Genomic DNA, 15,246 nt, shown 5'->3' with positions numbered 1-15,246 from the left:
AATTTGATTCAGTATTATCACCATAAAAATGAATTATTAAATATCATTATTAATAATAGTATTTATTATACCTAATAATCAATATAATATCATTATATAATGCATTCTTAAATATAACTTTGTGTATAACTTTTTGTTTTGTTTTCCATCATCTCTCTTCAATAATAAGCAATAAACTTTCCCTTCTTACATGGTGAGAAGACAGGGCAGGATTTGAATGCACAAAGGTGAAGAAAGAGTAGTGTTAACAGAAAGGAGGCAAAGCATAGAAAAGCACTACCCGGGCACTGAAAACAGCAACTAACTTAATTAGGTTGGAGCTGAGGCCATGAGAATGAAAGAAGTAGATGTTAGGCTGGAATAAAATTGAACTTCACCTTAGCTTCAATATGACTCAGAAACAGAGTCCACTTCATGGGTGTGTAACCAGTGCAGTTGCACAGGGCCCCACTTTGAAGTTTAATACTATGCTGTGTGGAATTCTTAGTAATTTTATCTTTGAATTTCTGTTTTCTATTTCCAATGGGACAATTGCACATGAGTTCAGAGCCTGGAGCTCAACTCACTCAATCCTGACTCCCACCACCTCCCTGGCACTAGTTCTTGACTGCCTGATTCCCACATCCTGGCATCCCAGGCCCCACCCAGCCTATAGCCCTCTCAAACTGTTATGGATTGAATTATGTCCCTCAAAAATTTGTGTTGTAAATCCTAACCTCTAGGCCTGTGGTTATAATCCTATTGAGGAATGGTTTGCCTTTGTTATGTGTTAATGAGTTGGGATTAGTGTAGGGTGTGTTTTGAGTCAATTTCTTTTGAGATGTAAAAGAGATTAAACAAGCAAACAGAGGAGAAATGGGGTAAGGTAGATACCAAAGCACATGGAGCTCTCCAAGGAACCAGAAAGCAGACTCTGAAGAGACAAGGACTCTCCTCCAGAACCAACAGAGCCGGCGCTCTGAATTCGAACTTTCAGCCCCCTAAACTGTGAGAGAATAAAATTCTGTCTATTAAAGCCACCCCATGGGGTATTTCTGTTACAGCAGCACAAATAATTAAGATATACACCTACCCCGAAACCAAGGGAGACAACTAGGTCCCATCTGTGGGGGAGAAATCTATGTCTGCCAATGCCTTCTGCCTCTGTCTGGGGACTGGGTAGAGGTAAAGGGAGGGTCATGGTCTGGTGCCTGTCCCAAGCCATTTCAGGAGGAGCAGGGCTGTGGCCATCCCAACCCCAAGCTGGCAGCACTGCGGCATATTTGGTGGTCAACTCAGCAGGAGCCCCTCACCCACCCCCAATCTAGGTATTGAGAACATCCCGGTGTAGAGGCTGCAATCTCTTGAGGGTAGTCCTTCCACTGTGGGTTGGGGTGGCAGATCCTTGGGAACAGGAGATTGACTTCTCCACCCTCATCCAGGGTCCTGTATAATCAATTTGCAGTGGATCCCACAAATTATATAACCCTGCTTAGAATATTTCCCCTAAACCCAGATTCTTTTCCTGCTTGTAATAAAGGCATTAACCATCCTCCATATCACCCAGATTCAGGATCTCTGAGTAATCATTAACCCTTTCCTCTCTCCTCCTTGCCCAAATCCACATCTGCAGGACATGTCCCATCTGTCCTCTGCTTCCCATTCCCCTGTTCCTGCTTTATCTCAGTTTCTCGTCATGGTTCCCCTAGACCTTCAAAATAGACTTTATATAGCTCTGACACAGTCTTTGTATAAAGCCAAACAAAAAACCCATTGCCATCAGGTCGATTCTGACTCATAACAACCCTACAGGACAGAGCAGAACTGCCCCATAGGGTTTCCAAGGAGCAGCTGGTGGATTCGAACTGCCGACTTTTTGGTTAGCAGCAGAACACTTAACCACTGCACCACCAGGGCTCCAAGACTTTGTATATACGAAGTCTTTGTCTTTGTATAGTCTTTGAATAGACTTTGAGCCTCCCCCTGCTACCGCCAGTCCCTGCCACCAGGTTACTCCCCTCAAAACACCACTCTGATCATGTTAAAATGATCTTGAGAGCTCCCTGTGGCCTACTCTTAATAAAGTTCAAACTCTTTAGCCTGACATTCAAGGCCCTTCTTTTGCCCTCACCTGTATTTGGCACTTTCTAAGGAGTTCTTGTTAAGGAAGCTTGCTGGCGCAGTGGTTAAAATGCTTGGCTGCTAACTGAAAGGTTTGCAGTTCAAACCCACCAGTTGCTCCATGGGAGAAAGATGTGGCAGTTTGCTTCCATAAAGATTCACAGCCATGGGAACCCCGGGGGTAGTTCTACTCTATCCTAGAGGGTTGCTATGAGTTGGAATCAACTCAATGGCAGTGGGTTTTTTCTTGGGGGGAGAGGGGTTTACTTTTGTACATTCATTCTATAGTATACGCAACAATTTAGCCAAATTAAACCACTTACAGTTGCCATCAACGTGTCTCTTCTGAAGTCATTTTTCTGTACCTGGGTTACTTCTCCCCACCCCACAACCATCTCCAACTATAAAATCTAACCTTCTTCCAAGCTTGAATGCCACCTCTTATATGAAGTCTTCTGTCATGAGCCCAGTCACAAAGTGACTCCACTCTCCTCTAAGACTAATACAATTTAGTTTGTGCCATGAATGTGGTATTTATTAAGTACAATTTGGTATTAGTTATTTCTGAATAATACATACCCCTCAACAGTAAGCACTTGGAGGACAGGAAGCATGTCTTCTCACTTTTGTATGCCCATTAGCCCCAACCCAGGACCTTAGGTATAATGGGCACTCAGTGTGTGTTTGTTGGAATTAATGAATAAATGAATCTGTTGTGTAAACAGATCAGGTTTTCTGAAAGCCTGGCACACCTGTAACCCTCCTGCGTCATTCCTTCTCTCCCCCCAACCCCCACCATTCACCTAATAAAACATCCTGGCTGCTTTTCAGACCCAAACCCCATCAAACACCTGTATCATCATTATCACACTAACAAAAATATCATCTCACACTTTTTATTAATGTTTAAAGTGGTATATTCTGAATGCTTAGAATAATCTCAAAGGGAACACCTGTTATTTGAGTGTTCATATCATGTTCAACCTCTTGAGGGCAATTTTTTCATTACTATATTAAAGTGGGTTGTTTAATAACTTATAACTGTCAGGGGAAAAAATGGTAAATTGCAGTCACTATGATCCATACTGGTTACCTAACATGATTTTTTTTTTCCATTTGCAATTCTTTATTTTTCTCCTAATTTCAAGTCTGTTAAGGACTAATAGGCAGAAGTTGTGAAAAATAATGAAATAAACTAAGGGTTTTTGCTGTCAAACTTTTATTCAACTTTACTATTTCATTTAATATTTTACCTCTGACTCTAGAATGTCATGCTTATAATCATAATTTCATAAGTGTCTTTAATGCCTTTCCAAAGCCCGTATCATAAACTCCCGAGAGGATCATCAACCTAGTTATCAAGTGACTAAATTTCGAAATTCAGTGTGATAAAATTTCATCTCCTAAGGAAAAAAGTATACTAGCTGAATCTCACCAAGGAGCACCTTAAAAATATGTAATAACAAAAGCACAAACCGCAAAAGACAAAATAAATGGGACCTCATAAAAATTAAAAACTTTTGTTCACCAAAAACTTTACCAAAAAAGTGAAAAGACAAGCTACTGACTGGGAGAATATATTCAGAAACTACATATCCAATAATACTTTAATAACCAAAATATATATAAAACTTTGACAACTAAACAGCAAAAAGAAAACCCAATCATAAAACGGGCAAAGGACTTGAATAGACATTTCACCAGAGGACATTCAAATAGACACCAGATATATGAAAAGATGCTCAGCATCATTAGCCATCAGAAAGATGCCAATCCAAACCACAGTGAGATACTATTTCACTCCCTAGTGGTGCAGCGGTTAAGTGTTTGGCTGCTAACCAAAAGGTCAGCAGTTCACATCCACCAGCTGCTCCTTGGAAACCCTATGGGGCAGTTCTATTCTGTCCTATAGGGTCGCTATGAGTCGGAATCAACTCGACAGCAGCTAGGTTTTTTTTTTTTTTTTTTTTTGGTTTAGGGTGGCTAAGATAAAACCAAAAAAAAGAAAATAACAAATGTTGGCAAGGATGTGGGGAAACTGCAACCCTTATCTATTGCTGGTAGGAATGCAAAATGGTACAGCCATTGTGGAAAACAGTGTAGCAGTTCCTCAAAAAAACTAAAAATAGAACTACCATAAAAAAAACCCAAACCCTTGATGTCAAGTTGATTGCAATCCATAGCAACCCTGTAGGATAAAGCAGAACTGCCCCATACGGTTTCCAAGGCTGTATCCTTTACAGAAGCAGATTGCCACGTCTTTCTCCCATGGAGCAGCTGGTGTGTTTGAACCACCAACCTTTCCGTTAGCAGCCAAGCACTTAACCACTGTGTTGCCACCAGGGCCCCTAGAACTACCGTATGGCCCAGCAATTCCACTCCCAAAAGACTTGAAAGCAGAGACTCAAAAAGAGACTTGTACACCAATGTTCACTGCAGCACTATTCACAATAGGCAAAAGGTGGAAATAACCTAAATGTCCATCAACAGATAAATGGATAAACAAAATGTGGTACATACATACAAAGGAATACTACTCAGCCAGTAGGAGAAATGAAGTCTTGATACATGCTACAATATCAGTGGAGCTTGATGACATTATACTGAATGAAATAAACCAATCACAAAAGGGCAAATATTGTTTGCCCCCACTTATATAAAAAGACAAGAAAAGACAAATGTACAGAGACCAAAGTTTATTACTGGTTACCAGGGGTGGCAGGGAGGAGGAGAAGGGAAGGTGATGGTGATGGAAAAATTGCATTGATTAAGGGTAAGTTTGCACAGCCAATTACTGAAATTGCTGTCAACAAGTTGTATACTTGTAAAAAGTTGAATTGGCAAAAGTTGTGTGATAGATGCATTTACAACAATGACAAAAAAAAAAGAGTAGCTGCTAAGGCTGCTTCTGTACAAACAAATACCTCAGGGGATTAGATTTCTTGGTTTGGAGGTTTAGGGTCATGGTTTCATGAGACATCCCAGTTAATTGGACCAATAACATATTTAGCGCTTCTGTTCTATCTCCCAGTTCACTGTGTAGTGCCTGGGGTCTTAAAAGCTTGCAAACAACCAGCCAAGAGACAACAATTGGTCTCTATTCACCTGGAGCAACTGAGGAAAAAAAGAGTCAGGAATAGGAGGAAGATATGGAATGTGTAACTAACTGCCTTCATGAACAACTGCCTCCTTTGCCACGAGACCAGAAGAACTGAACATTTTGATCAAAGATTCCATACAAGAATCCTGATCAAAAGGGGGGAAATGCAGAACAAAATTTAAAATGCTCATGGAACCATGGAGGGTAGATGAACTCCTGAAACTATTGCCCTGAGATAATCTTTAAACCTTAAACCTTTAGATGACTAAGACAGTCACTAAATTGTACATGTAGAAACTGTTGAATTGGTGTGTTTTGCTATGTATATTCTCATCAACAACAACAAAATAAATTAAATTCAGAAAAAAAAAACATAGTAGTTAATAAAGAATCTGGGATGATGGTTATACTTTTATATAAAAACTTCAGGAGGAGCACAACTTGTCCAAGGCAAGGTAATGGAAGCTCCATAGGCACATCCAAACTCCCTGAGGAACCGAACAGCTGGGCTGGGGGCTGTGGGGACCATGGTCTCGGGGAATATCTAGCTCAAGTGGCATAATGTATTCTATAAAAAAAATGTTCTACATCCTACTTTGGTGAGTAGTGTCTAGGATCTTAAAAGCCTGTAAGCAGCCATCTAAGATACTCCACTGGTCTCACCCCTTCGGGAGCAAAGGAGAATGAAGGAAACCAAAGATAGAAGGGAAAGATTAGTCCAAAGGACTAATGGACCACAACTACCATGGCCTCCACCAGACTGAGTCCAGCACAACTAGATGGTGACCAGCTACCACCACAGGGATCACAACAGAGGGTCCTGGACAGAGGTGGAGAAAAATGTAGAACAAAATTCTAACCCACAAAAAGAGACCAGACTTACTGGCATGACAGAGACTGAAGAAATACCGAGAGTATGGCCCCTGGATACCTTTTCAGCTCAGTAATGAAGTCACTCCTGAGGTTCACCCTTCAGCCAAAGATTAGACAGGCCCATAAAACAAAACAAGACTAAAGGGGCACACCAGCTCAGGGGCAAGGACTAGAAGGCAGGAGGGGACAGGAAAGCTGGTAGTACGGAACCCAACATCGAGACAGGAGAATGCTGACATGTCATGGGGTTGTTAACCAATGTCATAAAACACTGTATGTACTAACTGCTTAATGAGAAGCTCATCTGTAATGTAAACCTTCATCTAAAGTATAATAAAAAAAAAAAAAACCTTCAGGATGCTTATATGTATGATAAAAATCACAACAACAACCATATGATAAAGGAACACGCATTTGGAAGGTTGTCAATTTTCAGTGAGAAATAATATAAATTAGGAAATGAAAAGGATGGGTCGAAATGCTAGAATGGGGAAGGATGAACATTACTAAAACTCTATCAAAAGTTCACACTGCATGAGTTGCTAAGAACAACAAAGTGTAAAACTCTTGAGAGGATAAAATATGGTCAGGTGTTATCAATCACATTTAGAAGACTCTTAAATGAAGGGTGGAAGGATAGGAATTCTATATACATTGAAAGCAAAGCTGGTTCTAAAGTACCTACTAAAGAGTAGGGCATGGCTCAGGGAAAGGTTAGGCTGGTCAAAATGTGCTGAGTTCGCATCTCACTCCCAGTTAAGGAGAAGAATCATCGAAAATGAGATAATAAAAAGAATACTAACAAACTAGGTATCATCATCATCATCAACTGTTACCATTTCCTGAATAATTGCAATATGCCAGTACTGTTTTAGGGCCTTTAATATAATATCTCATTTAATTTTCACCGCAATAATCTTTTGCATGGTAGGAGTTATTATTTCCATTTTTTGTGGATGAGGAAATTGAGACTCCAAGAGATTAGAAATTCCCAAAATTACACAGGTAGTGAGAGGTTGTATATAGTGTCTAATCTAGGCTCATCTGACTCCAATGATACTTCATTACCCTTCAGGGTAACAGAGCAACCACTAAAACACAAGAAGGCAACAAACAAGGAAAATTATATAAAAGTCTTTGTGGGTGAAAGTAGGGAGAAACTAATGGTGACTGTGGATAATCATTTTAAGAGGAAAAGTAGCTTTATCAAAGAAGAGAACATAAAATGAAAAAAAGCATACAAAGTTAGAAATATATAGTAAAAGCCAATGAAAAAAGAATAAAAAAACTTTCTAATGATAGATAGTTCAAATGAAAGCAAGAGGTGAACCAAGATCTTAAGCTCCCAACCTGAACAACAGCCATCTCTACCTGCCTTTTTCCAGTCCTCCCAACAACCCAGGCTTCTTCACAGCCATCATTACTACCCTGGGGAGGTGGGAAGGAAAAAATACCCCCTTTCCCCAATGTCAGCTTCCAGCATTTAAAAAGCACCTTTGCTTTATACTCTACCTGTAGCATAAGGGGAGGGCTCAGGGGACACATTAGCTGCTGAAATTCTGATTTTCTATGCCTATGATAACACCTACAGCCACAATTCTAGGCAGCAGGAAGACAAGTTTAACTGCCGAGGAAGCCAGGAATTATGCTTTTGAAGAAAAGGACAGTATATGAATAGTATTAAATAAAAGTTAGGTGCTGAAAGAGGACAGTAAGAAATAAAAGCTACAGAAAGGGGAGAAAATCAATTGGGGAAGAATAAAAAATGAAGGCAATAAAGAGAAAAGATTGCACTTTCAGGCTATAACGAGTATAGAAAGGTTTTTTTTTTTCTTTTTTTTTTCAGCCCAAGCACACAATAAGGATGTGGAAAGAATGGGAAAGAAAAGTTTAGTGATTGTTCACTAATTTTTTACAGAATCTTCAGAATATCAAATACTAAATGCTTTTATTTCTTTCCATGGCTTTATAGGATTGTAGAAAAACACACTGGTTGAAGAATATTAATTGGTTGCTTGACCTAAACCTATCAAAGTCTTAAATAGGATATAATGAATAATGCATCTAATCAATAATGAAAGGTCAATAAAAGTGGTATTTTCACAAGTATCACTTAATATTAAAGTGCTATGTTGATAGACATCTCATAAAAATATGACACTTGGTTTTAGTAAAGCTAGTAAATGTTCTATGTAAAGTTGTTATTTTTTCAGGTGAAATAGAGAAAATTTTACCTTTAGTGTCCCTCCCACCACTTTTGCTATTCTGATCAACAGCAACCGAACTCTAGAGAAACATGTAGCTCTGTGGGATGCATGGGAGAAGTGCTCATCAAATGACTACAAAACTTTCACAACCAAGGATAAGAATTTTCAGTTCTTAGGAATCCTACAGAAGTCTCATAGAAAATGACATGCAGTTTCATCACGTTCAGTGAATAAATACTGAAGAAATTAGAACTGACTGGCTTTCAGCTCCAGCATCTAATATCAAGTTCAAATCACAGTGAAAATGAAATGCTTAGAAACACCAGACGGCAGCATGTTGAGTTTCCTTTTCCACTTGAAACTAGCATGTTTCCCCTGCTGTTTGCCTTTGGAGCTGCTAAAGCATTATCAATATAATTTTTGTTTGTCTCACATACTATGAAAACCTACTTGCTCAGTCCTGTCAAAAGCTGACCATAGATAATTCTGATTCCCATACAAGCCTGAAGATAACTAATCCCTCTACCTGTCCAATCTCTCTAAACTCAGCAACAGAAACAGTTAATTTAGGAGCTAAAAAAGCACAAATGGGTCAAAGGCCCATTCTTCCCTAACTTTCCTCCTCTTTTTCTCTTCTTCTCTACTTCGGAACTCAAGCAACTTAAAGCTAAATAATGTGATACAGAAGAAGCTGGGCACTTTGTTCCTTTTCCAACCCTGAATTAGAGAAAATAAATGCATTATGGATTATGGTCCCAAAAAATATTAGAGATACCAAATACCCATTTTCTTCAGATTAACACCAGAAGTCTGTAGTAGACATCTTTTCTAACAACTCACAAATGCATTCTAAAACCACACACTGACATTCTTAAGGACAAGTATCTTGACAGAGAATCAAGTGGTATTATTTGGGTACAAAATATATGATATAGGTATTTCCATAAACCACTGTGTATTATGAAAAGACCATTACATCAAAGATGGTGTAGTAACATTCTAACTATTCTAAATTCAAGAAGCAATTTAAATGGCAGGGTTCATATTGTATTCTTGGATGCCAAAGGGTAACTGAAGAATTGGCTCCCAAGCCAAAGCGGTTCTGGGAGAAGAGGACAATAGACAGTCCTACCTGGTAGGCATCAGGAATGTTGACCGTTTCTCCATGCTCCCCGACATAGCCAATGATGCCTTTGCCCCAGGGGACCTGCACCTCATTTGAGTTCTCTGTGCTGCTGCAGGGCAGCAGTGGGGTTCCTGCATGCACATCAAAGAATTTGGAGACCAAGCTCTTCTTGCCAGCAGCTGCCCCTTCCACCAAGAAGAGAGAGCAGCGGTCAGCGTCCACCATAAGGCAGACAAAGATGAGGATCTTGTAGCTCAGGCTGGTGAGGTCAAGGTCATTGGAGATATCCTTGACCAGTTCCAGGAAGAACTGACGCTCATTGTGCTTTTTGAGATGGCACTTGTAATCGATGGCCGTAGGGGGGTACTGAGGCAGATTCACCCTTGATTCCAGTAGGGCACTGAGAATGTGGGCTGTGGTGGGGGGTAGAGAGCTCGCCTTCCGGAGGAGTGCCCTCCGCCGCACACTGCTCAGGGGCTCTTGGGCCCGGGAGGTCACCTGTTCATCGTAGGTCCTGTTCACATGGATGGCCTTGGAGCGAGCAAAACTCTTCCTTAGCTCTTTCTGAGAAGCTCTCCGCTGCAGGCTCCCGTCACCCCCGCAGCTACTGGCCCAGCTGGGACTCAAAGGAACCCCACTACGGTCCCCGCCACCAGGAGTAGGCTGGTTGTTGGCAGAGTCGCTTGGTCCAGTGCCACCACCAACGATGCTGCTGCCTCTGCCACCTCCATGAGCCAAGCTGCTGGTGCCAGCCAGAGCGGGCCTGTGGCCTAAAGCCCCCTGACCATGACCGTGCCTCTGCAGCCACTTCTCCACCATCTCCTGCTTCCCCTTCCGCATCAGGTAATCTTCAAACAACTCTGGGTGCCTGTCCAGGAAACTTTCCACCTGCCCAAAATCCAGGCGAGGGGCTGTCATGGTCCCAGACACCGCTGTAGCTGCTTCTCTACACTTTGGCCCAATGGTTACATGCCCTGAGCCCTCTAGCTGGGCCTGCACATGTCTCCCACCAGTATTCCCAGCTCAGTGCCACCTCTCCTGCCAGCCGGAGATGATACTGAGCAGTGGAATCCCAACTGGGAGGCGCCCCTTCCTTCTCTGGCTCAGAGAGTGGCTGGCACAAACCCCACCCTCTCGTCCTGCCGCTCCTGCTCCACACAGGTGCCCCGCACTGAGCTGCTGCCGGTGTCACGGCTCCTGTTCTGGAAACACGGAGCTATCGCTGCTCTGACTCTGGCTGCTGCCGCTGCTGCTGCTGTAACCGGATGAGTGGACCACTGTGAAAGGGAGGGAGGGCAAGACACGCCCCCGAGTGAGGCACCGAGCCTTGGAGGGAAGTGGGAGGTGGGAGGAGAAAGACCCGGAGCCCAACGAGCCAAAGTCCATGGCCCAGGATGCCAGGCGGTTCCTGGAAAAGTCTCTGGACTGCCTGAATCGGAGCCTGGGAACGCGGTAGACTGCGGATTGGAACACGATTAGAAGGGGGAAACGCACTTTGTTTCTCCCGGCTCGGTCCTTCTACCTACTCAACCCTCCCTATTCCCTACCCCCTTAATCCTTCAGCATTTCAAGGAGGCCCAGCAGGAGCCTGATGGGAGCTCAAGTGCAAGGAAGTGTTGATGTTTTGCAGGGATCAGAACCCAGCAGCAGACTCTGAGGAAATGAAGATGCTCGGAGAAGGGCAGGGTTATTTTTCTGGGATGTGACTGTGGATTGTTGGTTCCCTGGATTCCTGGGACTGTCCACTAGCACTGCCCAGCACTTTGTGGGCGTTCAGTAAATATTAATGGAACTGAATTTCCCCGAAACTAGCCAATGAAGTTCCCTATGTGAACACTTCATGAGTTTAACCAAATTCATTGACCTACGGGGGAGGAGAAGGAAGGGGGAGTGGGGGAGGAGGTGAAACACAGTTACATGGATTAGGGAAACCCTGCCTTGCAAGGGCATACAGCAGAGTGGATTTGAGGGTCTTAGGGGGCTTCCTTCCAACCAGTCCTGCATACTTGGTTGTTTCTCTTCCTTTCCTGAATGATTTACCATCTCCTTTCTCCACTCTGCCCCCACAAGGCCACCAATACTTCCTTTACTCTCAAGGTTCTGGGACATGGGGCATGTGTTTAACGACTTCTCCTGTATGGGAGGCTCTTCTTTCTCCTGCCCTGGGGATGCTCAGGATCTGGCTTGTCTCAGCTAGTCAGGCTGAGAATAACATCAGGTTTCCCTTGGGCCTTTTCCAAACCTAGTGGTTAAAGCCGCAGGTGATTTGCCAGGGAAGAGGTGCAGTCTGATAACACTTTCTTGAGCCTAAGGGGAATCCTCTTCTGTGGGAAACAAAAGCGGCTGAAGCACCATCCTGTTCCCTGGGACGGCAGGACAACCTGGAAGTGCTCTTAAAGAATGCTGGTGATCACAGCAATAAAAAAGCCACAGAGCAGTCAGGTAAAGACCTTCACAGGGCTTCCATATGGCAGGCACAGTTTCCCACCATCCTGCCCCTGGAAGATGTCCTCAGAGCTATGCAGATAAAGGTGTACTGAGTACTTGCTGTGTGTCGATCACTTTAAAGTAATATAGTAATTTAACCCTCACAACAGATCCATGATGTAGGGACTATTTTTATCCCATTTTACAAATGAGGAACCACTGAAGAGTTGAGTAATTTCTGATAGTGAGCCAAAGCATAGAATATTGGTAGTTTGGAGATGCTGGCTACTGAGGGGATAAGTGGTTATTAAGAATTAAATAAAGAAAAAAATGCTTAACACAGTGCCTGGCACATAGATAGTGCTCAATATATATTAGCTGTTTATTTTTATTATTATCATTATTATTATCCTAAAATAATGGCATGTGGAAACCTTACTGCATGTGGCCACATCTCTGGTCATCTAAGTGATTGACCAGTGAAGATGGTCAGCTGTGTACTGGAGCTGACTTATAGGGACTCACAGGAGCCTATTTTAGCATCTCTTTCCAAATCCATGTTGGGTGACATCATGTTGGTAGCTTAAAATCAGCCATAATGGGAATGATAACACCACAAAAATCAGCAAATGCTATAAATCAGGACTTTTCCCCCCTAACTGGTGGTTGTAAAGCATTTACCAGCATTCACAATAGCCAAAAAGTGGAAACAATCTTAATATCTATCAACTGATGAATAGGTAAATAAAATTTGATGTATCTCTACAATAGAATATTATTCGGCCATAAAAAGGAATGTTATTCAGCCATGCTACAACATAGATGAACCCTGAAAATATTATGCAAAGTGAAAGAAGTCATTCACAAATGAGTCAAAAATGACCACGTATTGTATGATTCCGTGTATATGAAATGTTTAGGCAAATCCATAGGACAGAAAGCAGATTAATAGTTGGGGATGGAGATGGGGAGGTAAAGGGGGAGGGGAGTAACTGCTAATGGGTTCAGGGTTTCTTTTTGGGGTAATAAAAAATGTTCTAAATTTGATTGTGGTGATGGTCACACAACTCTGTGAATATACTAAAAGTCACTGAATTGTACGCTTTAAATTTTTCTCTATATTTGGAGATTCAAACTTAACAGGACATGGGTAAATGCAATATAAAAAAATTCCTTGAATCTTTAATAAAAGTAACTTTGCTAAAATTGTCTTCAACAGCCAACACGGTTAAGTTAAATGTTGAGACTATAAAATAATGTAAGAATCATCCCTTTCTCCAAAGAACATATACAGTCTGTGTAGGAAAGCAGGACATGTACATTAAAGTACAATTGACAGTACAAGATACTACTGATGGAATATGACAGCTAAGGAAATGTATAAAACAAATCAGATTCATTCCTCAATTCCATGACATGTGATATTATTTATATTCAATAATATTCCATAACTAAAATTAATATTCAGAGTGTAGGCCACCTACTAATAACAGGACAAAGGGAGGAAAAAATTGGTAGGAAAAATACAGCAATAGATAATTTGGTTTTAATTTGGGGAATAAATTAATATGTAAGAAGGGGGATGGAAATAAATATTAAAAACTAACATCTTTCTCCTTAACTGCCAAGTCCTCATTCACAAAATCAGAAGTATTTATCATTCCAGGCACTGTTTTTATGTCTTACAGGAAATATTTTATAAGGATAAAATTAAAATGCCTTATTGTTAAAAGACAGTCTCCATTTGTCTTATCTGTTATTTATGACTTGATTCAAAGATGAAATATTACTCCCAAGAGTAACTTTCACAGCAACTAATATCAAAAAACAAACATGTCAGCTCTCAATTCTTTATTTTATTTTTTGATTTATCATGATAAATGAGAGACTAGAGCAAGGGCAAGCAGCTATAAGTTTCAAATAATCACTTTTAAACGTACTATACAAGTTACTCATAAAACATAATTTTTTAATGTCAGAATTTACCTTTTCAACATAAACACATCAAAATCAAAGATGATTTGAACTTTGAGAAACTATGATGTTGTTGCCAAATTAATCTTACTCATTAATATGGGGTATAAAGCAAAATTATAGCTAACATAATTAGTTACTCTGGAAACTCTAATTGTATCATTGCCATTTGTTGTAAGAACACTAATGTATGTAGCCTTGTAAATTGCTGAACCAGTCACTCAAGATAGAACTTGTACTGTTCAAAATTCAACTTGGGATCCAAAGAACAAGTTCAAAATCCAATTTTTTTTTTCTGTGATATGTTTGTAATTATTTCAAATCAGAAAGTGCAGAAAATTACCAAAAAGATTTTAAAAAGTACCCATAGTCAAACCAGTAGGTAGTATTTTGAGCGTTTCTTCCAGTCACAGTTTCTCTTTATTCACAACAAAATTTTAATTGTCTACATATCCTTTTCCAAAACCATTGGGGCCAGATCAACTTTGAAATTCAGAATTTTTCATATTTTAGAAAGGTTATTGGAGCATGTATCATATATTACATAATGCCTCCAGTGGGCTCTGGGGCAATATCTTGTAATCAAACACATTCACATGAATATTTCTGCAGCAAAACATATGAATTTCACACTATGTGAGATTAAATGAAGATTACAAATAGCCTTATGTCAGTTCAAGCCAGAGTTTGCATCAAATTAGTTTGCCATAAACTTAGAGAAATGGGAAAGCCCCCATCCTCAATTTATTTGGAAGGGCAAGCAACCCCAAATAGTTAAAACAATCTTGAAGAAGAAGAATAAAGTAAGAGAACTCACACTTCCTGATTTCAAAACATACTATAAAGCTAAAGTAATTAAAACAGCCTGGTACTGGTATAATAATAGATATATAGATCAATGTAATAGAATTGAAAGTCCAGAAATAAATCCATACACCTATGGTCAACTGATTTTCAACAAGGGTGCTAAGTCCATTCAATGGAGAAGGAAGAGTCTCTTCAATAAATGGTGCTAGGAAAATTGGATTTCCACATGCAGAAGAATGAATCAGGATCCTTGCCTCACACCATACACAAAAACCATTCAAAATGGATCAAGGACCTAAATGTGAAAACTAAAACCATAAAATTCTTAAAAGAAAATATAGGGGCATGGCTGTGGAATCTAGTATTTAACAATGGATTATCAATATAACAACAAAAGCACAAGCAGCAAAAGACAAAATAGATAAATGGGACCTCATAAAAATGAAATATTTTTGCTCATCAAAGGACTTTATCAACAAAATGAAAAGACAACCTACAGATTGGGACAAAATATTCAGAAATCATATATCTGATAAGGACCTAATATCCAAAATATATAAAAACCTTCTAAAATTTAACCATAAAAAGTCAAACAACCCAATCAAAATATGGGCAAAAGACTTGAACAGATA

The 15,246-nt window shown here is 40.4% G+C and overlaps 1 protein-coding gene across 1 annotated transcript in view; it reads right to left on the bottom strand.

The window, feature by feature from the left end:
• The window catches only part of PDE11A (phosphodiesterase 11A), a 436,579-nt gene extending 425,932 nt beyond the window's left edge, over nucleotides 1-10,647 (bottom strand). The window contains exon 1 of the mRNA XM_004375469.1: nucleotides 9,413-10,647. Coding sequence (XP_004375526.1) covers nucleotides 9,413-10,324 — 912 coding nt within the window. The 5' untranslated portion in view covers nucleotides 10,325-10,647. The remainder of the gene's footprint in view (nucleotides 1-9,412) is intronic.
• Nucleotides 10,648-15,246: the final 4,599 nt, after the last annotated feature.

This window comes from Trichechus manatus, unplaced genomic scaffold (assembly GCF_000243295.1).
Source record: "Trichechus manatus latirostris isolate Lorelei unplaced genomic scaffold, TriManLat1.0 scaffold00037, whole genome shotgun sequence".
Taxonomy (NCBI): Eukaryota; Metazoa; Chordata; class Mammalia; order Sirenia; family Trichechidae; genus Trichechus; species Trichechus manatus.
The sequence above is the reverse complement of the archived record's forward strand: the minus strand, read 5'-3'. Positions and strand labels throughout refer to the sequence as shown.